Source organism: Bicyclus anynana, chromosome 7, assembly GCF_947172395.1.
Source record: "Bicyclus anynana chromosome 7, ilBicAnyn1.1, whole genome shotgun sequence".
NCBI classification, from domain to species: domain Eukaryota; kingdom Metazoa; phylum Arthropoda; class Insecta; order Lepidoptera; family Nymphalidae; genus Bicyclus; species Bicyclus anynana.
The window spans coordinates 1,043,100-1,069,934 of NC_069089.1; the positions used below are offsets into that span (position 1 = coordinate 1,043,100).

Here is a 26,835-nt window from a genome sequence, read left to right on the forward strand (position 1 = left end):
GGAAAACATCGTAAGGAAACCTGCATACCAGAGAATTACCTTAATTCTCAGCGTGTGTGAAGTCTGCCAATCCGCATTGGGCCAGCGTGGTGGACTATTGGCCTAACCCCTCTCATTCTGAGAGGAGACTCGAGCTCAGCAGTGAGCCGAATATGGGTTGTACAATACAAAGTGTTTGAAATGTGTATGTTTGTCCACAGATCGGTGCAGGCCGCACGGGTAGCCCACAGCCGCCCCCGAACCCGCCACGCGCCACAACGGAAACTAAACCAACCAAAAGCCACAAAAGCCTCAAACCAAAGCCTCCAGTCATATCTTTCGTTTCAAAAATTTAATATAAGCACTATTTTTTAAAACCTTTTTAACGATTAACTTTACGCAAATAGTATACGCTAACTCCCAAACAGTACAAATTAATTTAAGTCTGAATCGATCGGTATTTACAATAAAAAGAAGCCTTGAAGAAAAGAAAATTAAAAAGAAAAAGTATCTATCAACGACCAGTATTTTAACGTTCCAAAATAACAAATCGTTTAACGAGTGCACAAAATATTTTATTAATAGTTAACGATTTAAAAAATAAAACGAACCAATCCTCGAGCATTTTTCTAAAATAATAAAAAGTCAGCCAAAGATTTTTATAAACACTAGCATTTAAGAACTAAGTTAATCGCCTGTTGTTAAGTACTTTTTACATTATTTATTTCATAGTGAGAAATCGAAGATATTGTGATTAGTGTAGTGTCAACCGGTGTGCCGTATAATCGTAACGTAAGTGCTATTCTAGTGTAACGTAACAAACAAACAAACAAACAAACAAACAAACAAAACGGACAAACGAATCCAGTTCAAAGAGTACAAATCAAGTTCCAGTTCAGTTCCGAGTGTTCAGTACAACGTAAATAGACTTAGTAGACAACGTAGAGCTTATATTGTTAAGAGTAGAGCGCGACAGTCGCGATGCGGCGGCGCGGCGTGACGTCATGAGTGAAGCGCTGCGCAGCGAGGCGGGCGACAACCCGCACTTGCCTCCCTTCTCCACGTTCGTGGACATGGAGAACGAGCGCATCCTGACGGCCGACGGCCGCCTGCTGGACCCCGCCTGGGAGTACTACGAGCGCACCGGCGACACCGTCTCCGTCATCGCCAGCCAGCCGCAGTACCGGCCCTGGGAGTCCATGCCCATCACCGTCAACTCCAAGGACGCCATCCTGCGCGCCGGCTTCTCCTCGCCGCTCGAGTACCAGTCCATCACGCTGCAGCCGATCGCGAACAAGCTACCGTCCTTCCAGAGCCAGTTCCAAACGTTCCCGGAGACCACCGTCATCCCGGAGACGGGGCTGCCGAGCGTGACGCCGGTGCCCGTCACCAGCAGCCCCACCCCCAGCGCGAGCCCTAGTCAGTTAACCCAGCTCACGCAGCTGACGCCGTCGTCTCCGGCCCATTTGACCACGTTAGCCCAGGTGACGCCCCTGTCGACGACCCTGACCACTCTGTCGCCGGTGAACGCGACGACGTTCCACACCCTGACCGCGGTGAACGCGCGGAGTTACCCCATAGTTCCGGCGCCGCTGCAGGCGAGGGAGCTGGCGCCGGCCGGCCAGGCTTACATCGACGACCGGCACATACAGCTGTACCAGCCGAACATCGCGACGATAAACGCGTTCCCCGCACAAAACGGCATCCTGCATCAAAACGGGACGCTCCTCCACCAAAATGGAAGCTTAATACAGAATATCCAAAGTCCGACAGTCGTCCACGTGTTAAAAAACGAGCCTTTCGATGTAAAATCCTTGCAAGACAAGTACACGCCGAATGGATTGCACCACCCTAATTTCCAGAATCCAATGTTAATCGATAATGGGTACGATAAAAAGACCAACGGGTTCGGTAGCGCATCCTCACCGACGCGGTCAGATTTCCGGAAAAAGGAGCGACGGAAAATGCGAGCGAATAGTTCGGAATCGGACGGGTCTAACATGGAAGTAGGGTCGGAGAGCAGCGGCCAGGTGGCGGCCGTGTCGTCCACCGCCGGGTTCAAGTCTCCGATGCACGGCGCGCTGCCCATGGCCACGGGGCCGATGGAACTGGACGACATCTCCAGTGAAAAACAGGTGAGTGTCACAATACTTTGTAATACATCGTAAACATCTAAATTTTAAATCGTGTCATGATCGTATCACACCATCGAGATTCAATTTCTGTATTAATCTGAATACATTTTTCTCGCAACTCTTTAAAACTGTTTTGACCTGGATGCCGGAAATCTTGACAGAAACAAGTTGTTTGTGCGAAAAAGTGATAAATAATACTCCTTTAACGGTCACGACACGATCCACAAAAAAGGAACTTTAGTCATCCAAGAATAACAACGTTGTTTTTATCGCATACCACACGTTTCAATGTATCCATGAGTTCGGTATGGGGTAAAATAACATGAACATGTATATCGGAATCTACAAAACCAATACGTGATTCATGTTGAAACAAACTGTATTCTAATAATAGATGAGATTTAAGCGCACATCATAAAATCAGTCAGGACAACCGATCTCTCTTTCCGCGAATCGCGTAAACAAGACGCTCGGGAATTGCGAAAAGAGAATATTCGCCGAAAGATATGGGAATTCTCAGAATTTCATCCGACATGGCGGCGGCGAGAGAACATATTCGGGGGACTTCGAAAAAGAGAAACTTTCCCAGTAATTCCTACCTTTTATTATTCGAAGAGCAGTTTTTATTCGGTCCCAAGTTTCGGAATGGCCGAACTCTCTGTCTTCGCGGCTATAAATTTAATAGTTAGCCGATTCGCTTGCTCCTTCAATAAATTAACTTCCTCTCCCGTTTAAACACAAATTAAAGCCGGGGCGATTTACGCGTGTTCTGCTTAGAAAATTTTATGAGCTCCGTTCAAATTTAAGGGCTAATGCAATTAGGCGGCAGTTCTGCAGAGCCTATTAACACTCCAGTTAAAAAGTGCTCAGGTATTTTACTTTAAGTACAGTAGATACTTACTTATTATATACAGTATTCTTGTTTTTAAAGCTTTCATTAATTGACTGCGTGACCTACGTTATCACCTAATGTCTATTGCTAAATAAGGTTTTACTATAACTAGGCTTATTTAGCTTATAACTAGGCTTATTTTTACGTATCAAAATTAATGCTTTTCTCTATTTGGTGTAGTGTAAGTACGCGGCAAGTAGTCATTATGAATAATTCGCGGCATTATTATTATCAGCCGAAAGACATCCACTTCTGTATAGTTTTTCTATCGAGATACAATTCATTATACGGGGCATCATCATTTTTTTTGAAGAATATTTGCCATAACTTTTTAAAATATGACCAATATTCCCATTCCCCTCCAACTAGTCGGGAAAGACTATTATAGGAATGGGTACGACAATAGACCAACGGGGCGGGGATTGAACCACCACCCTTCGGTAATGAGTCTAACCGCTCTTATCGTTGCGCTGTTGAGGCTTTCTGAGGTATTATCATCATATTATTCACCTAATCGAAGCTGACTTTTAAAACTAGTAACCATACAAAGATTACATTATTTGTCTTCTATAACAAAATCTAACATTTAAAACAAGCATTGAAAAAGGAGTTTTGATATAAAGTTTTATGAGGGAGAGTTTTATACATGTAGATTTATAACAATCGAAGGCAAATTTTTGGTTCTAGTTTGTAGTGATTAGAGTATTTCTAGTCCCTAAATACAAAAAAGATAAAATCTGTGGACGTTAGCATTGTCCTTAGTTACCAACTGAACAGTAACTACCTTAATTAAAACGTTCATAAATAAAATGGTTACTCTAATTAATGTATAGAATTGTAGAATTGCTAAAAGTGGAGTCGCCTGATCTAAATTATGTCTACTATTAGGGGCAGCACACAATATACAAGTATCTAGTTTTGGCGATGGATGACTCAGTGTTTTTAATTGACTTAAAAAAGGAGGAGGTTTCTCAATTCGACTTTATATATTTTTTTCGGTATCTTAAAGGCGCGTCCAAATGTACTAAATCGCGCATAATTACTAATAAAAATTGCTTTTATTAATCTTGATGGATCTCATTTGGATATTACTTGCTCGATGATGTCAAAATCGATCTTAAAATCTTATAAATGTCGACATTATTGTCGAAATCGATATTCCATCAAATCATTCGGTAAAATGCGCTAATTTAGAAAGTCGAGGTTGAGGGTGGAATTTGTATTTGTACACTGCACATAACCGCTAATTTAACAATACTTTTCATGTTTATATTTGACACAACAAGTAGATACAACAACAAGTAGAAAACTAACGAAAAATGAACTATAACAGAGCATCACTTTAAGACGTGGTAAAAATATAGAAAATAGAAATAGAATATAATAAGAATATATATAAATATAAAATAGAATATAAAAATAGGAATGCTGATAGATATAGAAATAAAAACAGGTAGTTCTATGCAAAATAGAATTAGTGTATACAATGCACTCTGCGCTCTAAAACCTATAATATATAGCAGTAACCACACCCTTCAAACTGGAAGACAGCAACTATGTTGAGCTGAAATGAGCATATTGCTTCCCCGAAATCTGGCATGAAACACCCTACTAGCAACCAAATGTTGTGTGTGCTATTGCCCTTAGTGATACAAAGTAGTCGTCACAAAAAGCTGGCCGCGTGCAATTAGTCTAGGTCTTTGCCAACACCTGCGTCTGCAAAGGTGTCCGTTGTTAGCCTGGCTGACATTTGGACATTTGTGGCGGAATGTCGCGCAGTCTCGACCTGTTCTAGAACTTAGATAATTATACTTTTATTACGTTTTTGCGACTTAGTGTAATTCTATTCTGGATATCGATTATCGTAAAGAATTTCGTATTTGAAACATTGTTACAAAGTACAAGCAATTTTTTGGCGAGAGTCACAAACCGATTGAATACATTCATCTATACTAATATACTAATATTATAAAGTTTTGTAGGTTTGTATAATGAACCCAATTTGATAATTTATGTACCAATAGAAAGTTATATTTTCGCTGAATAACACAGGCTATATTTTATCGCTGTATTCCAAAGGGAACTAGAAGGTTGAAATCGCGAGGAGTTTGCTAGTAATTTATAAAATAAATTATTGCAATCAATTCCAATTCAATATACTAACAAACATAAAGGTAAAAGAAAAATTATTACGAAATAAAACATACATTAAGATATCTATAAATTAGAAAGAAAATAAAACACTTTTTATGCCGTTCTGGGTCAGAATTCTTAGCTTTCATTGCAGGTGCAAAATGTCACAACCAAGTTATTGCAACAATTAATTAGTTGATCAAATTCCTAAGTTACATATAAATAGATTAATTTCAAAATAGAAAAAGTTAAAACATTTTAAAAGCCCCTACAGTCAATAATTTATATAGAACGATGTATTTTCCATGCACCGCGTGGAATGTAAGCTGTAATGAAAAAATGCATTAGAGAATGCTGACAGCGCACTATTCTCATTTCCAGCTTAATACTGTAGTCTATAATTATGACTATACGGATATTATGACTAATACGAGTATTAAGACGGACTACAGACAGGATACGTTAATAAATGACAAAATGTCCATTATATATAATTAAATATCATGGCATTTTGTCATGTAATATATGTTTTTTCAAAAGATACATTATAAAACAAATTAAGTACCTTTTTTGTACGCTTCACTTTTTAATATGTAATTGAATGTGTAAATAGGAGTAGGAAACGTGCAATTTATTGATAAATAGGTATTTTATATTATGATGTACGTATGTAAAAATATTAATATTAAATAACTCTCTATTATTTTTGCTTCATTCGTTTTTCATAAACGTAACCATTAAATAAAAAGTAAATTGAAGATGAATTAACAAAAATATTATTAATCCCAATTATTGGATACTCCCAAGCCAAAAACGTTTTTAAGAATTTAATTTGCAAGAATCACAACCATTTGTTGTTGTCCCACTTCTGATACTTTACTGTTTTAGTATTTGTTGAGCTTTTTATAACGAAGTTCCTCTGGGTAAGAGCTACCGAGACACTTAGTTGTACTGTCAAACAGCATTACTGTGTTGCACGTGAGAATGGCTTCCGGTGGAATTACAGGCACTTGAGGCTAACACCTATGCCTTTGACGGGCTTAAGCAGCGCTTTGTTTGACTGAATCCTAGTGAGAATGCCCTACGAAGTGTTCCGTAGTTACATGCAATGGTTTTCCACCTAACTTTAAGTGAACTATTTGTTATTTCGGTTATATCATCATCATCTCTTATCCCACTTATTTAGGTTTGGCCAAATATTGTCGTTCACTTTCGCTTCTATTATCATACTCCTTTAGATATATTTCCTCCATTACACACATCAGAGACGGTTAGTAAATCTCTTCTTTACTTCTTCTGTTCTTGTAATTTCAACATCAATCAGGTAATGACATTCATCCTTCCACATCGCATGTCCATACAAAGCTATCCTTTTACTCTTGCACTTTCAGACTTCCCTTTCATTCATTCCTTATTTGATCCATCCTAGTCACACCACACATTTCATTCGCATGCATTCTTCTATTATCCATCCATTTTATTGCCCAACCTGATCTATACAATTCGACAGGTCTAACAGTAGTCTTGTAAACATTCCCCTTAAGCTTATAGTCCATCCAAGATCTGTCCCCATTTCATTGTTCTGTTAATTATTTCTATAAATTCGTTTCTATTTTATGTTTTTGCTAGTTAATAAGATAGACTGACACAACTCATTCTGATATAACATCTATACTAATATTATAAAACTGAAGAGTTTGTTTGTTTGATTGAACGCGCTAATCTCAGGAACTACTGGTCCGATTTGAAAAATTCTTTCAGGGTTAGATAGCTCATTTATCGAGGAAGGCTATAGGCTATATTTTATCCCGGTATTCCTACGGGAACGGGAACCACGCGGGTGAAACCGCGCGGCGTCTGCTAGTAAGTCATAATTATGAATATCGCTGGTACAAATGAAACAATGTTCTATCGTGGTAGCAGCAGTTACAATATTGTAATGTTATATGCAGATGCTAGCGGCTCATTAGCTACACGCGAATGTTAATCACTAAATTACATTTTAATAAAGAAAATAACAAAGTAGCTTTGTAGCTTACAATGCCGATATGAGATTAAACAATACAAAAAGTAAAATTACGTTAATGGGCCTTAATACGTGAAACGTATACCAATGTTTAAGATATACATTGAACAAAAACTTAACATTAGGTAAATTATTCTTAAACAAAAACCTAATATCTTTTTCGTAACCAGGTACTATGCGAAAATTAATACATACTAAAATGTTAAATTCGAGTATAGCTTACAACATTTTTGGAGTAAGTAATTTCATTTATAATAATTTTCACCTGTATTTATGTAAAAATTTCGAGTTTTACACTATTAGCTGACGAAACAAGCAGATGGTTCATCTGATGCTAAGTGGTTCTTTACCACTATAATATCATCGCATCATCACTCGCTAAGAATATACACGAGAAGTATAAATAGGGGTTGAAGCCCTGATACTGTTATGTTGGTTATCATGACTATTTCTCTCATTTGGTTAATTTTACAAAAGTATTGAAAAATAATTATTATTTTTTTTAATAAAGAAGAAATCTACTTAAATTGCGAAGCAAAAATATTATCACAATAAATACAACCTCAAGGACCAATGCCCTCTATATCCAATCCTTGATCCAACTGGCAATCGAAATTCGCATCATAACCAAACGAAAACTTTTTAATATGTTGGTTGACTTTTTGCCATTAGACTGAAACGACTATAGAAACAACAGTTTGACTATATGCTATAAATATTCTTGTCTATGTAATTTGTCCCCAAATAAAATTATATTATTATTTACAATATTATAACCAAAGAAAGCCGTAGATAATTACTATATATACGTAATTATTTACTTACAAACAATTTATTTTATGAGTCATACAAATAGTATGACGAATATACGCAATATATATGACTAATAACTTTTCTTTCCCAATATTAGATATAGTTTGCGAGGCTTTCACTTACTATAATAGGCTCTATTTTTCAATAGCGGCACAACTCATTACAGAGGAGTGAGTCAAACGGGAAAATCCAGCGCGAAGTTTCCTAGAAACTAAAATACGAAACAAGGAGACAGAATAAATTCAGACTTATTTATTACTTACTTACGTACTTTACGAATGAGTTGTTATTTACGTTAACGATATAACTCCAAATTAGTTGTGTTGTAAATCGTAGTAAAACTTATATATATCTACTCGTATATCTATCGCTACATTGTATAAAACAAAGTCGCTTTCTCTGTCCCTATGTATGCTTAAATCTTTATAACTACGAATGGATTTTGATGCGGTTTTTTTAATAGATAGAGTGATTGAAGAGGAAGGTTTATATGTACAATAACATCCATGGTTCCCGCGGGATTTGTGAAAAGCTAAAATCCACGCGGACGAAGTCGCGGGCGTCCACTAGTACTTATAATAAAACTGTAATAGGTAATATTCTGTAAGTACATTGAAGATATTTAGAATTTTTTTCTTGGAGGGCATTACATACTAACTGAATATACTGAAGCCAAAAATATACATTTATTATTTTTTGTCTGTGTATCCGTATTAATATTTTGTAAAATGATTAGTGAAAGGGGTAAAATAGAGGTTGATAGTTTACATCGATTTTTAACCGACTTCAAAAAGGAGGAGGTTCTCAATTCGGTCGGTATTTTTTTTTTTTTTTTTTTTTTTTTTTTTATGTATGTACACCGATTACTCAAAGACGCCTGGACCGATTTCAAAAATTCTTTTTTTGTTTGAAACGGTATAGTCCCCATTTGGTCCCATTGTCATCATGACAAGATCTGATGATGGAATCCTGGAGAAATTGAGGGGAACTTTCGAAAATTATATGGGTGTCTAGTGTGTTCGTAAACTTTTCTATTTAGTACCTTTAAGAAATACAAAATTATGAAGGTTTAAAATCGATCTGATGATGGAGTCATAAAACAGACGAGGGAACTCCTTGGCGATTTACAGCAGTTACCTTGTGTTTGGGCTTGATTAATTTGTATTAATGAGAACTTTCTGCATATATAGGTTGTGACTGTCATTTAGGGGTTTGGTGATGAAGACCAAGGACAATTAAGGGAACTCCTTAACAGTTTACAGTAACTACCTTGTGTTTGGCCTTGATTAATTCGTATTGCTGAGAACTTTCTACCTAGATGAGTTGTGTCTGTTATTAGGGGTCTGATGATGAAGACCAAGGTCAATGAAGGGAACCCCTTGACGGATTACGGTAGCTACCTTGTGCTTGGGCTTGATTAATTTGTATTGCTGAGAATTTTGTACCAAGATGGGTTGTGACTGTCATTAGGGGTCTGATGTATTCGTTTGAGATGAAATTTTACACTAAAAATTGAAAAATAATAAAAATTTTAATAAAAAAAATACAACCGACTTCAACCTAAAAACGTACCCACTAAACTAAAAAGCGAAAAATAACATCATAATATGTTCTACCTGCTGATCAGTATGAAGTCGGTGCTTAGCCGGTGTTGTCTTAATTTAAGCCATTTCTGACAGGACCACATGAAACAACACTGTCTGCAAAATCTAAATCTATAAGATATGCTCACATGGCTTGAATTAATACATCACCGGCTTAGCACCGCCTTCATACTGATCAGCAGGTAGAACATATTATGATGTTATTTTTCGCTTTTTAGTTTAGTGGGTACGTTTTTAGGTTGAAGTCGGTTGTATTTTTTTTATTAAAATTTTTATTATCACACGGACGAATCCGTGGGCGTCCGCTAGTATATTATGATTTGTCCGTACAGGCGTTCAAAATACCCTCTACTTTCTAAGAATGCATCATCACTTACAATCAGGTGTGATCGCACATTTTTATAAAAAAAAAATCTGTCAACTGGCATTTTCAGGCCAAATCAATGATTTATCGAGCACAAGTTTCACAATTCAAGAGATTACGAACGCTTGAATAAATTTGATTGGATTAAATTATTGAATTAAGTGACGGCAGATGTGTCAACTGTTTTAGCGGCATGATGCATTTAGTTATGCAAATCGTAGGTGTAAAAGTGTTTAATTAGAAATGGCTCGTGCCTATACCTGGCGACATCTGCCGAACCGGAACGGCAGACTCGATAGATGTTCAAGTATGGTGTAAATATCGAGACATGCGGCGGCGTGTCAACCTAATTCAAAAACATTGGTGACGCAGTGATAGTATACTATTTTCAAAAGACTGTTTGGGTTTTGATTGTAGTAGTAGGAAATATGACAGCAAAGTGTTTGAGTGTGTAAACTAAAGGGATGTCACTGCAGAAACGCGCATTGTTACATTAATTTCATTTTGAGTGATGCAGACAACGTAGTGTATCCCAGTTCAGGGAATGGAACTCAACCTTGGATGCAGTATAAGTAGGGTCACTGCATAAATCGGCTGTCAATCTCTATCGAACTAAAATTTCTAACTAAATAAGTTCCGTTGCAATTCTCCTTCGTTTACGAAGAATAAAGTAGTAACTAAAAACGCAGTCGACCCCCCACCAGGTGGACTACATCAGGCGATCTCAGGATCGGGATGTTTGGAAGTCCCTACAAAAGGCCTATGTCTTGCAGTGAACGTCCATCGACTGATAAGTAGATGATGAAAATAGTATCATATGTAACTCATGAAAATTTATTCAAATACGCACCATTTTGAAGATTACCCAGACCTAAATTTCTGAGAGTTTGAATGGGTAAAAAAAAATGAAGAAAATTATTAAGATTCTCTTTCTTCTAAGAAATTGTTACACACAACAACACATGCTAGGTGTTGCGAATTTGGTGGTTTTACCTTTATGGATAGGTCGGTAATTAGGCATTGTTACATAGGTGTATCGCCCGTGTCTCTTGTCTTCAAATACGCACCAGTCTCTCGATAATTTCTTCAAATATTGAACTACTTTGAAGATCATCCAGACAGACATTAATTTATGTTTATATTTTCGACAAAATTATTGAAATAACTAGAACTCCTTCGAACGTATAAATATTACAACATGCGCAACCGCATTCCTTGTAGTTCAAAACCGGCGCAGGAGTTTATTCATCCTTGTTCATAAATTATTCCATTTTTAAATTCACATCAGCTGTTCCGTCGGGAACAATCGGGTGATTCCGATCTCGGCGATAGTCTGTACACCGATGGATATAATGATAAAATGGCTGCAATTCGCGTCACAGCTGTTGTGTTTATGGTTATAAGTTAATTCGTGTTTTTTGCTCACAACTTATTACTATGGTTTTGATTATACCTTGGCTTTACTATTGTCCATTGTCATTCCTAGACCTTTTTATGACTGAGTGTTTATTGCTTAGCTTAATGATATAAAGTTCTTCAACTTTCGTTTTTGGTACATAGTTCGTATCACCTCACTAGATGGAGAGATGACAACAAGTTAGTTACGGAAAGTCTAGCTTGGAGGTTCGTGGTGTTTTGTCTATGACCAGATTACGTTGGTCTATGACGTCCATCGGCTGATAATAATGATGATATAAAGCCGCTAGAAAATATTATTTGACATTTGGGATAAAAGTAAGCTTAAAAGGGCTAGAATCTAAAGCCGTACAAACAGTTAAAAAAAATTTGGAATAAACGAATTTTAATTGACATGACATGGCAAATTGACTTTGACATGAGTGACGGGTACATCGTACACGCGCCCTTATATAAGTCGAGCGAGCCGACGCGCGTGAGTAGAGTCGCATGACCCAGACGAGTCATTATCGAGAGTATTTCGAAATGTCTGGAGGTAACCTGACTAATTTTGCGTTGTTTTAAGTCTCTTTTTTCCTTGACTACAATCTTAATGATGCAATCTAAGATGGAAGCGGACTTGTTAGGAGGAGGATGAAAATCCACATCCCTTTCGGTTTCTACACGACATCGTATTTGACGATCACACGCCAGACCTGGATCAATTAAGAAAACCTCAATCAGCCCTGCCGGGGATCGAACCCAGGACCTCTACTTGTAAATCTACCGCACGTACCACTGCCGTCTTGCGCATTTGGTAATGCTGGTGTCCTCAACAGAGAGGCCTTGGGTCATCTCAGTTAAGAATTTTGTGTTCTCTAAATTGGCTTAGGCCTTATCCGGTGGTACGCATAGGCCGTGGCTAGTTACCACCAAAGACAAAGACTTACAGCCAAGCGAATAAGCGTTTCAGTACGATGCCGCGTAGAAACCGTCAGAAGTATGGATAGACTAGTAGCGTAAACTTTCACCTCTTCCAAGGAAGTCCATTTCCATCTTTAACTGCATCATCACTTAAATATAACCTTGAAGCTATTAAATTGATATTAATTTATTATAAAACACAGCTAAAAATCACTTGACATAACGACGGAGTATGCCCGACTAGTTTCGAACCCATACGGGGCCCTTAGTCATGAGGTTGATTTTGCAACGTGGCAGGATCCAAACTGGTTGTATCAAGTGAGTTTTAGCCGAGTTTTTTATAAAATTAATATGATGATGATTATATTGTGATTTTAATCTATACTAATATTATAAAGCTGAAGAGTTTGTTTGTTTGTTTGATCGATCGCGCTAATCTCAGGAACTACTGGTCCGATTTGAAAAATTCTTTCAGTGTTAGATAGCCCATTTATCGTGGAAGGCTATAGGTTATAAATTATCCCCGTATTCCTACGGGAACGGGAACCACGCGGGTAAAACCGCGCGGAGTCAGCTAGTAAGTAATATAAGAGAGTTTGAATTCTATATAACTTAATTCTAGTTCTTCCCTTCACAGACAAAGAAGAAGAGGAAACGATGCGGCGAATGCATTGGCTGCCAGAGGAAAGACAACTGCGGCGACTGCGCGCCGTGTCGCAACGACAAATCTCACCAGATATGTAAGCAAAGAAGGTGCGAGAAGTTGACGGAGAAGAAGGTAAGAAGATTGATTAATTATCCTCTAGGGTATATATTGCACGAATAAATTAGAAAGAAGTAAAACGTTTGTTTAAAATTTGCGCCATTTTACAATTAAAAACAAAAATCAAATTTTTGATTTTTAAATTTTTTAGTTCTTTATGATAAAGTAAACTAGACCATAAACAGAAAGTAAATTAGTAACTAAAAGTAGGTAAAGTAAGATTATGAATTGAAAATCACTTGTTATATGGGTAGGTCGTAACTTCTATTCCTCTACCTAAGAAATTAACAATATAGAAAAGCATTTTTGAGTGTTAAAAAGGATTTTTAGAGTCTTTTAAAAAGGATTTTTAGAAAAAAGTACTTGTTTTGTTGACCGAATTCCGACGTAATACAATGCTTAAAGTACAAAATATAATTCAAACACTATTTCATCCTTCCCATAGCCGGGTTTTGAATGCCCAAATAACCGGTGGTCAAGGCTTCAGAGTGAGGAATCTCCTCACAATACGCGCCATCTCAAAGATTACTAGGTCTTGGCTTAGTTTCTGATCCTTGATCCAGCGAAAGCTTTTTAACTTAAAGGGTTGGTCGAAGCTTTTCGCTATAAGACCTTAGTCGGATAGTATTTCACGTCAGAAAACAGGCTGCAAAGAGTAGTCTTTGCAGCCTGTTGTCTATGGTTCCTATAAAGATACGGATAGCCGTATACGGATAAGAACCATACAATCACAATTCATATCTGAGCTTACCGCGTACTATTCGCCCGACCAGACTTGCCAAGGTTATCATCACTTTCCTGTGTCCTATAGGTACAAACAATTGCCTGCTGACGTCATTAGCATTTTCAATATTCGGCTCTCAATTCTGTGATTAACTTTGTTTTATTATACGAGAAATGCAAGTTTGAATTCGGTCATTATTACTACAGTCTAATTAGACATTCGAGACTACATTTATTTCCATCAAGCTGAAAATTGGAATAATCCTTCAAAACATAATTAGAAATAACATTTTAAAAGACTTCATCGATCTGGTACCTAGAAAAAAATTGGGTTTATGCGCCTAAGTAACAGCAATCACAAATTTATTTACAATTTATGTTTTAACTTTTTACCAATTTTCAGCTTTATGAGAGCATGTAGCATTACATATATTTTAGGTGTTAAATTGACCAGCCTATATTATTTAAAATAGGCAATCTCAACTTCACAATTCCGTTATGAGGTTGAGTGTACTGCTAATATCACCAATTCAGAAAACGACCTTACACTTGTAACTGTTGAATCAATATTGTAATGGAATTCAAATCGAATGCGTGGCGCGCACGTATGAACCGCTGTCCCCTGCATCTTTAGACACGTGTAAACTTACAAAACTGTGGTTTATGATAGGCGTCCACAGATCTGCATCGTACGCATCGCATCATAAAACGGACGTAGTATTCTTTGTTTAGTAAGTCATACAACTGCGTCCACTGATCCACATCGCACGGATCTGTGGACGCCTACCATTATTTTAGACAGTGTTTAAATTGGCTCGTGTCACCTTTTTATATAAATTATAAATGAGTAGTTGATCCACCTGCAGGTTTAGCACGCGCTCACGACATCTCGTAAAGAGAAAAAGACAGGTATTCTCAACCAATATCGGGGTCAATAAACAATATCACTTTATTTTTCGTTCCATAACAGAGAAAGAGAAGGATATTTTCTATTTCACTGCTATTGGTCGTCAATTTATGTCATCTTATGTTGGGAAATGATATGTTATGCATACTGAAGTCAAAAATCATTCTACAGGGCACTTAAAGAAAATACACTCAATAGATTAGCCACCATATAAAAAAGTGCATTCCTAGAAGCTATTATATACTGAAAAGCAAAGATTCTGATTGGCGATATAAATATGCATTGTGATATTATTTTTTCAGATGAGTTTTACGAATATCGAGAAGAGTTTAATCTAAGGGTTGTAACTTTTAAGAAGGATAGAAACTATTTAAAACTTTGTCTATTTTGAATACCCTTTTGTACTTGTGAAAGCATACAATCAATACCCTCAGACTCAAGCGAACTCGTTCAACTCGCGTCCACAGTGACGTCAAGTCACAGACGTGGTCACAGAAACGTGCTCCTTGTGTCCAATTAAATAAATGCAAAAAATTCGTCAGGGTGCAATCAGTCTGACGTAAAATGTCAACTTGTAATCTGCCGACAGATAACATATTTGCTTATTCTATCGTAGACACAGAAATATATAGAAAGACAGAAAGCATCCATATCATTGTCTTGAAAAAGACAACTTGGGTGGATTCTGTAAAAAAAAAACTTGTGCGTCTCGGGACGCCAAACCAATTAACTTAAATTAATACTTTAAATATTAGAATATAATTTATTTTTGAATTTTATTAAGAATCCTCTTAAGTCTGAGAGGTGGGAAGTGTTGTCTAATGACTTCTTAGTCTACGAGTTTTATGGAAATTTAAAACCGAAGTTCTCGGAACTTGTCCAGTTGTGAAATAAGTACGAGTATTTTTGTTTTAATAACAATTGTTCTTTAGTTTGACGCAGATAGTTGTATAATATGAGTTGTTTACGAGTCGCTGTTCACATTAATTCATTCGTCCGCATAGATTACCGCCATCTTGTTGCCCGCTTGTTGGTTTCGCGGGCTTTGTAAAATGGCGGAAGCAATGCGTCTCACTTTATAAACTGAGTACGAACATCCTTTTGTGGATAAATACTATAACGTGTTGATTTAGATTCTATAGATTTTATCACTAGTTTCATGATATCGAATTTCATAAAGCATATTATGTATATCGAAACACTAGCCTTACATATAAGTACATGATTAAATGATACAGTGCACATCGAGTATGACTTTAGTATATAGAGGTTTTTGTAAATAGTACAGGAGACTTCTTTAAACGAATCTAAGATATGATCAGAAGTTGCAAAACACCGTATCAAGGTGGCAGTAACTTGCATTGTCTGAAGTTACCCAGTTGACCAAGTACAGCAATACTTATTTTAATCACCAAAAGTACCAAGCATTTGATATCTCGTTGTTATTGTAACTGATTCTTTGGTCTAGTGGCTAGCCTTAGCTATAGATCACGAGGTCCTAGGTAGTCGAGTGGGGCTGTGAAATACTTACTGAGTTTTCCTTCTTGTAAGACATTTTCAGTACCTAAAAACTATTTGCCCGTAGTTGGGAAGTTGGTGGTGCTACAACCTCGTACCCTGAAGAGTACGTTAAGCCGTCGGTTCCGGACATTATTATCTACATCTGATAGTCGTCACTGTAGTACTTGTACTGTACTTTTTTTAAATGATCTTAAATTGTAAATTGAAAAAAAAAAATGTATTTTTCGAGACGTGAATATGATCATTTTAATTTTTAAATTATTTTCTTGACATTACGAGCCAAAACACATATTTCATCGTTTCATGAAACGATTGACCGTGTAGTGTTTATGAACGTCAATGTACGTTCGTAAACACTACACGGTCTATAGTGGTTGTCAAAATTAAATGTTATGAATTAGTTTGACGTTGATGCTTTTATTACAGTTTTTTTAAGTGACACTGTGACGTCACAAAATGGACGACAGCGTTTTTGACGTTGAAAAAAATTAAAATATATAATTTTTAAAAATCAAGTTTATTATGAAATCCAAATTCTTATATTAATTAATATCGACATATTCCGTACCCTTATTATGTACTATACGAAATATCATTGTTTATATTATAATTTGATAAGAGTCAAGTACCCTATTGTCACCGTCAACCCGCGTTGGATTAGCGTGGTGGGATTAAGCTCCATATCCCCTCTCCTATCAGAAGGAAGGCCTGTAGTAAGCCGTAAAATAGGCTGATAACAATTATTTTATAAACTCTTAAACCCCATAATTACTATATAACAAACGATATAACAATAGCGTCTCTAATTTATGTTGTAATTATGGTATCAATTTCAGAAAAAATGAACACCACAAAGAGATTGCCTACGATTTTTCATGGGCTATTAACTTTGCAGTTGTTTTTATTATACTTTTATGGTAATTCACGCTCTTTGTTTTGAATTTCGATTTGCTAAATTGTTTTTCTGTTATATTCGCGACGTGCTATATTACTTTTTTGTTCTTAATGCTGAAAAGATACGTTTGTTTTTTAATCATTTTGAAATTACTGAACGAATACGTATAAATAGTGATTACTTAGCATTTTTATTACATGCTTTGTCCTCTTAATGATACATTATTCAAAGAGGATTTTAATATGTGTAATATAGTTTATTCTTTTTACTTTTATTCTATGGCAAGTTACCCTTTCTGTGGTCTGATTTTAAGTGACGATGCACTGTTAGTTCTCAGTCGCACGCAAAATATAGTTTTCAATACGCTTTTTAATGTCCTGTAAAAAAACTCCGCATTGAAAAATATATTTTAGATAAAATGATATCGCTCGAAAGAAATCAACTTCTGAATATACTGTGCCTAATATAATATCGAGTTAGCGAGGAAAGCGGTTCTCAAACGAAATTGATTTTCTATCAAGTAATATCTGAATTTACGCGTAGATATACGACAACCAACGTATTCTCGAATATCTTTTGCGTAAATATTGTAAATGTAATATTGAAAAATTATTATAATTTTGTAGTTCTAAAATGATTTACCTAAGGTGTTTTATGGGGTTATTATTATTCACAACTATGCTTATGTAAAATGTAGCTTACGTAACTTGGACATTTCGAAAGTAAATAAAATAAATGAACTATTAATTATTTTTTTGATTTTTGAATCAAGTGATACTTCATTCTTCAAAATGTTTAATTAAACAATTCAATTCAAGCTTAGCGCTTAAGTAAAAGCAATTTGAAATTTATAAACGCTTAAAATATATTTCGTTATAAAATTAGGTATTCGCTGAAAACTATTTTAATATAAAAAAACAAATGAAAAGGAGAATTTAATAATTACAATATGAAGCGGATTCCAACGGAAAAGTTCCCTAAAAGTTGAGAGAAGAAACCTACTTGACTTAATTTACGATTACAAGTTAAGGGCTGAAGTAAGTTAAAGTTAGCAAATTAGTTTTATAACAACCACCGTAAAGCCTTAGCCGGAGGAAGGGCGGCCCTTGTTCTGTGCAGAATCACCTTTATTTAAAGCCTACTTTTAAAGTAATTATTCTAAGTAGAAACTTATTTTTGCTAGTGCTCTTATAACAATTTATGTCAGCGATCTATTTGGCGAATAACTTACTTTACAACTTTATTATATTGGTTTGGTTGTAGGTTTCGGCAGGGGCTAGTCACTACTCTACTGGTTAAACTGCCAAGTAATTTAGTATTCCGGAAGGACGACGCACAGAAACCAGTCTAAAATGTACGACAAATTAAAGTACTCCTTGTTAAGTTACCTCGATACCATCTTAAATACCATTAGCGCAAGAGTTCAAATAATTCCTACCATATTTTTTTATTATTTTGTTTTAAATATGAATACCTTATTTAAAACAACATAATAACGTTTCAATTATATACCCCTTTCTCCTTTAATTAATCGTAAAGCGTAAGGAGTGGGTACGAAGAGCGTCCAACTAGCAGAGATCGAACTTACTCGTATGATGTGTTAGACATTCAATTGTTTATAATTTAAATTAAATATTATAGCTTCATTAAATATAAACGGAAAGCTTCAATCATCTGCTTCCTGTCTGCAAATCAGCAATATTGGAAAATTCTTCTAACGATTTTCAGGAATCCTAAAATGTCCTCTCAGAGGTTACTATTACATACGTCAATTTTCATTCTTTTAAATTAATCGTTTAATTTCCCTCCTCAAATCTATACTAATATTATAAAGCTGAAGAGTTTGTTCGTTTGTTTGTTTGATTGAACGCGCTAATCTCAGGTACTACTGGTCCGATTTGAAAAATTTTTTCAGTGTTAGATAGCCCATTTATCGAGGAAGGCTATATAATATCCCAGTATTCCTACGGAAACGGGAACCACGCGAGGGAAACCGCGCGGCGTCAGCTAGTATACTATAAAGCTAGTGACGTCGGTTGACTTTTTTTTTCAAACAGACTTCAGTAAAACCTTATGGCATTATTTATATTATCATACGTGTCGCGCACGCGCGCAATGTGCGAGCCAGCTGCGCGCGCGCTCCAATCACTGGCGAAGTAACACCTCTAGGATATTTTATCGTAGGCCGATCCTACTGGCATTGTCGAAAGGTGTTTTTTGTAGGCGTGTTTTTGTTGAGGCAGCTGGTTTTCGATTGTATAGGTTTTATATAAAATTGTTTTTTTTTTTTTTTAACTGCGTTTATAATTGTGATTAAAAATCTTTGTTGTACGCAACGCAATGCGTGCTGTGGCCCATTTTTATTTACCCTACAAAAAATTATTTAGTATCATCTTTTCTCTAGCATTTAACTTGTCACATGATACGCAATAGAAACAGGCCGATACTCAGATCGTTTCGTAGCTGCAACACTTTCCATCTATCCAAATCTCCATAGTTTGTATATAAGAACCATCACGACAGCTTGCGAACAAAAAACCGCATCATAATTGATCCAGTAGTTTAGAAGCTATGATTTCACATACAGAGACCAAGTCACACTAAACGTTAAACTTATAATACCCAGAGGTTCTTTAGGAGGAGGACCTAATATGCCTGTTTTCTCCAATTTATTGAAAATATTGTGTTAGGAGTATGATAATAGTCCAGCGACGAGATAGATCCCATCACCTTACGATGTTGAGTCCAGCCCTTTTACCTTGAGGCTATAAGGCTTCTCAAATGGTTAAAAATAGTCACTAAAATGAATTACGTATCCACTTCTCGAGTTTCACAATTCACAAGCAATAAACATTAGCGGAAAAACTTTGCCATAAATCCACTGCTTTATCGCAGAATTTAATGACTTTTTTGTTTTGCGGATTATTCATACATTCACTTTTAATAATCGTTGATTTTTTTGTTCAACGCATTAATGGAACTTCGTCGCGACATGTTGAAATTAACGAGAATTTATACTAGTATTGTATTATTATTTTGTTCATATTATATTCCATAGACACTAGAATTGCCTCTGATAATAATATTATGTCTAGGTCGCTGATATTTATTTGAGTTATATCGCTAGAACAATAGTTTCGTCGTTTTATTGCTGTTTTTATAGATTATTGTGCGCGAGTAATCGTAAGTTTATATTCTCCCAATTGCCAGTTAATAGCTTTATTATTAAAATAAAAGAATACAGCAATGGACTTCTTTTTGTCGCCAGTATAATAATGTTCAAGAGGATAATATTATATGTGCCCATAACTCCATGGTTCCATACAGTTGTACTTCTCCTTGTTAAGGTCAGTTAATGCAGCTAAAGTAAATCTTCTACGTCACTATAAGTTATTTTTTATTTGAATTATTAAATGACGATGAAAGTTGACATTATTAATTGCGCAGCTGTCAAATAATAAGCCGTGAATGTCATCTATTGAAAGTAATGACATTGCCGAAATGAATTCCCATACAATTCCGATTTTTACACTTTTCAGCTGCTCTTTTTTTGCCAACTCTGTATAGACAAACTTTATCCATGTATGTATGTATCATTTATTTTGTTTAAGTTTAATTTTCTATATAAATCAGGCTACTTACCATTTTATAACTCTAGAATGACCAAACGGATGTGAATGATAATTGTAGATTATTTTCTGGAATAGGATATAGGATTTTATTTCGTGATCTACATGGCACAAGCTGTATTGAGATAGGTATATAGAAGGTGAAGCTTTATTGTCGCAATCGATCAACTAAACAAAATACAAACTTTTTATCCTATATTCTTTTAGAAATCTTGAAAAAAACCTCAATAATGGAATCGACATAAAATACATAACATGAAGAAATAGCATCATTGGGTGCACCCAGGCAGGTGAAGGCAACAGATGGCTTGTAACACGCGCGATAAGAACGAATTTGTCTGTCTATTCATTGCATTTTATATATCGATCTCTATTCTTTTAACATTTTGATTTTAGTTATCTCCTTTTAAGATATATTTTACTATAACTTGAAATAATAAATAAAATTAATAATTAAAAGGTAATTGACAAAATGTTTTTCTTTTAATTTATCTTAAATACACTAAGGAACTTAAGCTAACTTATCCTAATAAATGGTGGCAAGAATAAACTTATTTTTTTTTCGATTCTTTTAAATAAGTCTGACAGAAAATTGAAAAATATTATAGCAGGGCCTATAAGGACTTGTATCCAAGGCCGTAAAATAAATTAAAAAAAAATAGAGCTTTTTTGTTTTTGACACAGTTTGCCGGGGAAGTACTGTACTAATACTAAGTATTGCCATGCTTAATTCTGCTGCCAAGCAGCATTGTTGTTTGAATGGTCTACTTAGTTAGCGTTGAAATGTCTCAGATAAGTCGTACCTTATATTGATGGACGTAGTAAGTGCTTATTGGATGCGTTGTAAAATATTTTTCTGTTGATGATGACGATGATTTTTCATTAGGTATTCCATCTTCAAACTCCGCTAGCTAAAACTAAAGACAAACGAACTATGTAAAACAGCGTAGTTAAATTTCCAAAACAGCTTAAATTACGTCTATATGAAAGTAGTTCTCCATTCAAATTTAATAAATCGCACACCGCGATGCCCTTCGCAAGAGCGCGCCAAAAAAAATCGGCACAGATAACAAATATTGACACTGGCGGAAAAAACACAAAACGTTCGATTTTTAAATCGGGGGGTTCGACCACGTGGGTGGACGTACGTATAACGGTCGGTTTACACTTTTGGTTTTTTTTTTCCCGGCACGCGCTAAGGCCTGCGCCGGTGATTCACAGGCCCCCGTGCGGGGCAGATGGTCGGTTTTTGTGATATCAGCTGATGTAACGGGCCGCTTCGGTTAATGATGCATCTTGCGTTCATGTCTCACATGCTATATTTATGTTGTATATAAGCACTGCGAGGTACTTAGCGTGTAATGATTTTTTTTTGTTTGATTGGCTTTAAGCTATATTTGATTATGCGAAATGGTTCGTTTTTTAAATTTGTTATTATGGAATATTTGATTAAGTGTATTGTAAGCTATTTCTTATTTCAAAATTGACTAACAGACGCTCGCGTATTCACCCGCGTGGTACCTGCCTACCTACCTACTTACCCTATCAAATTTTGAATAACTCTGTAATTTCCTATAATTATTATTCTCATATTTCAACAGTTTTACAAAATATATATCTTTCTTAGAAATCACTCAAGGTATTAATGAAAACCGCATGAAAATCCGTTTAGAAATTTCTAGTTTATCGCGAACAGACAGACAAACAGATACAGTGATGGACTTTGTTTCATGTGTGATAGATGGAGATATTTTTTTGTAACAAAGAATTAAGCTTATCACTTAAAATATATAGATAGGTAATAGAGCTAATGGCTATATTAAAAAGGTTACTTACCCATGAAAATTCCACCGCCATATTTTTTACTGATTTGATTGGTTGCTAGGAAATCGTAAGCACGTATACAAATGAAAACTGTCTCAGGTTAATCGGCGTTAAGGGAGAAAATGTAAATAAATTCAATAATATTATATATCTACTCGTACAAAGGCAAAATAAATAACTATTTTGGTTTTAAAAATAAAATGTAATCTTTTCATCAACAATTTTTATAGCATACCTACTCTTCATTTTAACAGCAATTATCTCCGTGAGATAAGAATATTTAATTTCACTAGTCTATACCATTACGTTACAAAAAAGTTAAATGTATTATTTAAATTAAAAAAAAAATCCTATTGTGTTCAAAATCTCTGTGCAAGATGGCCGCCGTATAAACTTGCATCGAATATAAAGACGCATTGTCGCTTCATAATAAAATTTAAATAGAAGAATTAAAGTTGAGCTCATTCATGTAGGCAAGCGACAAAAACCCGGTCTTCATTCCAACCGGTTTTGCATATCCATCATGACCAAACTTAACGACACTTTAAATATAGTTAAGGGAATATAATCAAAAAGATCTGTAAAACGGTAATTTTTTATTAAAAATAAATTCAGGGGTCTTGAAAGCAAAATTATAAATTCGATTGAAAATTTTGTTGTCCAATTTATCTTCTGTAGAATGAGCAAAGGTCCAGTACAGCCTATTTTTTCGTCAATTTCATATTCTTTCATAATATTTTTGACTAAGCAGGCAAAAATCGAAGCTTTTTAGAAATAAAACTTTAAAAAAAGGACGTAATGTATATTGTATAATCAATAGACAATATAGCAACAAGCACATTCGAAACGTCAGGTAATAATATTATAAGATGGTATATTTATATCTACTATAAACTATGTGATAAAAATGAATTAATAGTTGTGATAGTATCTACTAACATTTTATTAAATTATTAAGATATAGAGATAAACTTGCATGCTGCCTAAGATCAATGTGAAAACCATTTTATTACTTTACTAATACAATAGTAAACTAACCATTATTCTAAATTCAAGCATCTTTAGAAACCTTATAATTTACTATTTTAATCTAAAAGTGATTAATTATTTACATCTACAAAGTAATATTTTTTTTAATTCCCGCATCTTAAACTCGCGAAAGCTCTACGAAACTCTGCCAGCGAGCAACAAATCAATACTTTTTCCTAGCGAAGACTACCCCAATGCACGCACCTAATTCATATAGCCTAAACATAAATAACTCTATCTATACGACCTCCTTTCTACTAGCAAACGCACACAGGTGCAGATCTCGACCAATCGCGTTCCAGTTTCACAATATAAGTGCACTGGTTGTTGTGTGTGTGTGCGTAAGTGCGTGAGGGGTGCGTTGATGCACCCCTAGTTACTACGCATTCAACGTAATACGAAATGTCATGCGTTTTATTTATATTAAATATTCTTTTTTTTTCTCAAAATTTATAATGCTTGTAATTAAAAAAAACATATAGTTTTACAGAGATTACACCCTTGATTTAAGTCACTCTATTGTTATTTGCAGTAATATTATGGTGATTTAAGAAAACATAATTGTAATTGTGAAAAATAAGGGTGGTAAGAAGTTTACTAGGTCAGGTGATCAAATTTAATAGAATTTAATTTCAGTTAGTGACGCAATGCCAAATGCCGGGTCGAATTTAATTAACTGTAAACAATATAATTCAATTTGAATTCAAAAAATGACCTAACATCATAATTCGCAATAGCAATAAAGCCTTCCGGTAAACCAGTCCGTCACAAAGTCCTATAAAATAGGAAACTTTCAGCAATTTGTATTCAAAAGCATTTTTTTTTTAATATTTCGCATAGATAAAATGTATAATTCGAATTTCAAAAATTACCTAACATCATAATCGTATTAGGCAAAAGCCTAACTTCGCTGTAATCCAGTCCGTAGTAAAGTCCTATAGAATAGGAAGTTTTAAGTAGGTAATGTGTATTGAAAAGCATTTTTAAAAATATTTCGTGTGGATAAACACAAGCCAGTAGTGAAGCAATACCAAATGCCGGGAATTTAATAAATTGTAAGCAACAAAGTATAATTGAATTACAATTTCAAAAATGACCTAACATCATCTTTTATTAGCAAAAGCATCATAACTTACGGTAACCCAGTCCGTCATAAAGTCATATAAAATAGGAAGTTTTAAATAATGTGTATTGTATTTAAAAGCATTTTTTAAAATATTCTGAGTGGATAAACATAAGCCTGCATTAGTGAAGCAATGCCAAATTTAATTAATTGTAAATAAAAATGTATAATTCAATTCGAATTTCAAAATCTTTTATTGTCAAAAGCAATACAGCCTAACTTCCGGTATCCCAGTCCGTCATAAAGTCCTATAAAATAGGAAGTTTTAAGTAATGTGTATTTAAAAGCATTTTTTAAAATATTCCGTGTGGATAAACACAAGCCCGCCATTAGTGAAGCGACGCCAAGTGGCGCACGAACGCAACGCGGTGGTAAAATCGCGCGTGGCCACGCATACGCGTGCATACGCATATGTAGTGCGTAGTGTAGTGCGTAGTGTGTACTGCGTGCGCCACACAGCCGCTGTTCCTTAACTATTCTAATGGAAGTGTTGAGTGCTTTTAGCACACATTTGAAAAAATATACGCTTTTCTGAGGGGAAATTGTGATGACATTTTTCTTTACCAAGTTTTAGTTCTAGGTGATATCGACATTAAAGAATATTATTTTATGGGGAGTTTGTGTTGGCATGAATTATCATCTTTAGCAATTTGTAGTAATTTAGGTGAAGCTTATATTTTGTCATTGAAATAAATTCAAAATTCTGACTGATATAATTTAATTCAAGCGTCAAAAATTTACCAAAGGAGATAGTCGATAATAACAACACGAAAAACAAATAGAATTATACGGTAGCACTGGACTTTTTAAATACAGGGATTTAATTTGAAATTAAATAATAATATTCAGACTCTATCCAAATACATATATTACCTACTAATGAAAAATAAAAAAAGTTATTCAAATAGCAACATTACTAAAACACTTTGACAATAAAACTCCTCAACTACAATTAAAAAAAAATCAACTTAACTTATAAAATGTTGTAGTATAATTAACCCGCGTGTATGTAAACACTGTAACAAACATAGCATACTCCCGTACCTTAGCTACGAACGAGGAAATGAGAAAGTTTTACATTACGTGCAGTTTTTTCCCGGCTCAAAGAAAAGTTCATATTAATTATAAAATCTCGAGATGTACGTTAAAGCACGCACTAAACGCGTTTCCCCGCTGGAAGGCTTTCAGTACATACCCTGCGCCACAGTATAACTACCTTACAGTTCGGTGATAACTCAGAAATGGAAAATTGAGCATATAATTAATGATGGGTATTTACGTATTTTTTTACAATTTATGTGATAATTTTATAACACAAATTCTTGCTAATTCTAAGTTAAAAACTGATCTTTCTCATATATGATTTAGTGGATAGGACTAATTATTTTCCCTACTAAGAAGGTCTAAATTGATGTCAAAGCGTTTATAATAGTTTTATGGAATCACTGCTGCACCAACTGTAATGCTTTTTATATGAAATGTTGTCTATAAAAAGGCAGTAAGCAACAAGACACGTCCACCTAGCCAACACTTCTTACTTACAAATATTATAAATACAAACGTTTTTGACGATAAATAGTTTGGTACTCGTTGTTTTATGTAAACAAGGATTACAGCAGTAATGTAGCATAAACAAGGAAATAAAATATGTTTATGCTATTTCAAACTGTTATAAAAACATTGAATAAATATGCTCTCTCACGGGTGTAGTTACGACCGTAGCTTCTAACGTTGCTAGTACTCGTATTTCATATTCTATTAAAATACTAGCGCAATAAAAATTCACCCCACAGTGTTTCTTTAGCAGTATAATGTGACGATGTTTTAATAACTCCACAGTGTGAGTCTCGAATTCCTCTCTATCTCTCTCTGTGTAACACGGTAATAAAGATAGAGAAATTTCAAGCTTACACTAAAAATTGACTCTACGGCGTTTCTGTAGCACACCCTGTATAATGTAACAATGCTTTTTAACTCCAGAGTGTAAATCTCGAATTTGTTTCTATGTCTCTTTGTACGATACTACAGATAGAGAGATATAGAGATAAATTCCACGCTCACACTGTCGAGTTCTAAAGAAACAGTGCTACAGAACGGTATGATAGCTAAAGTGCGAGTTCGCCGGCTATGTGAAGCCCCGCCCCTAGGGCGCCTGT

The 26,835-nt window shown here is 35.2% G+C and overlaps 1 protein-coding gene across 5 annotated transcripts in view; it reads left to right on the forward strand.

Annotated features, from left to right (window-relative positions):
• Window positions 1-26,835, forward strand: part of LOC112047331 (methylcytosine dioxygenase TET) — a 155,280-nt gene that overhangs the window by 14,825 nt on the left and 113,620 nt on the right. For 4 of the 5 annotated variants that reach the window (XM_052882727.1, XM_052882730.1, XM_052882731.1 and 1 more), the window contains exons 2-3: window positions 201-2,114; window positions 12,888-13,043. In XM_052882727.1, the coding sequence (XP_052738687.1) occupies window positions 984-2,114; window positions 12,888-13,043 (1,287 nt within the window). In that variant the 5' untranslated portion in view covers window positions 201-983. The remainder of the gene's footprint in view (window positions 1-200; window positions 2,115-12,887; window positions 13,044-26,835) is intronic. The other variant, XM_052882729.1, reaches the window with a different exon arrangement.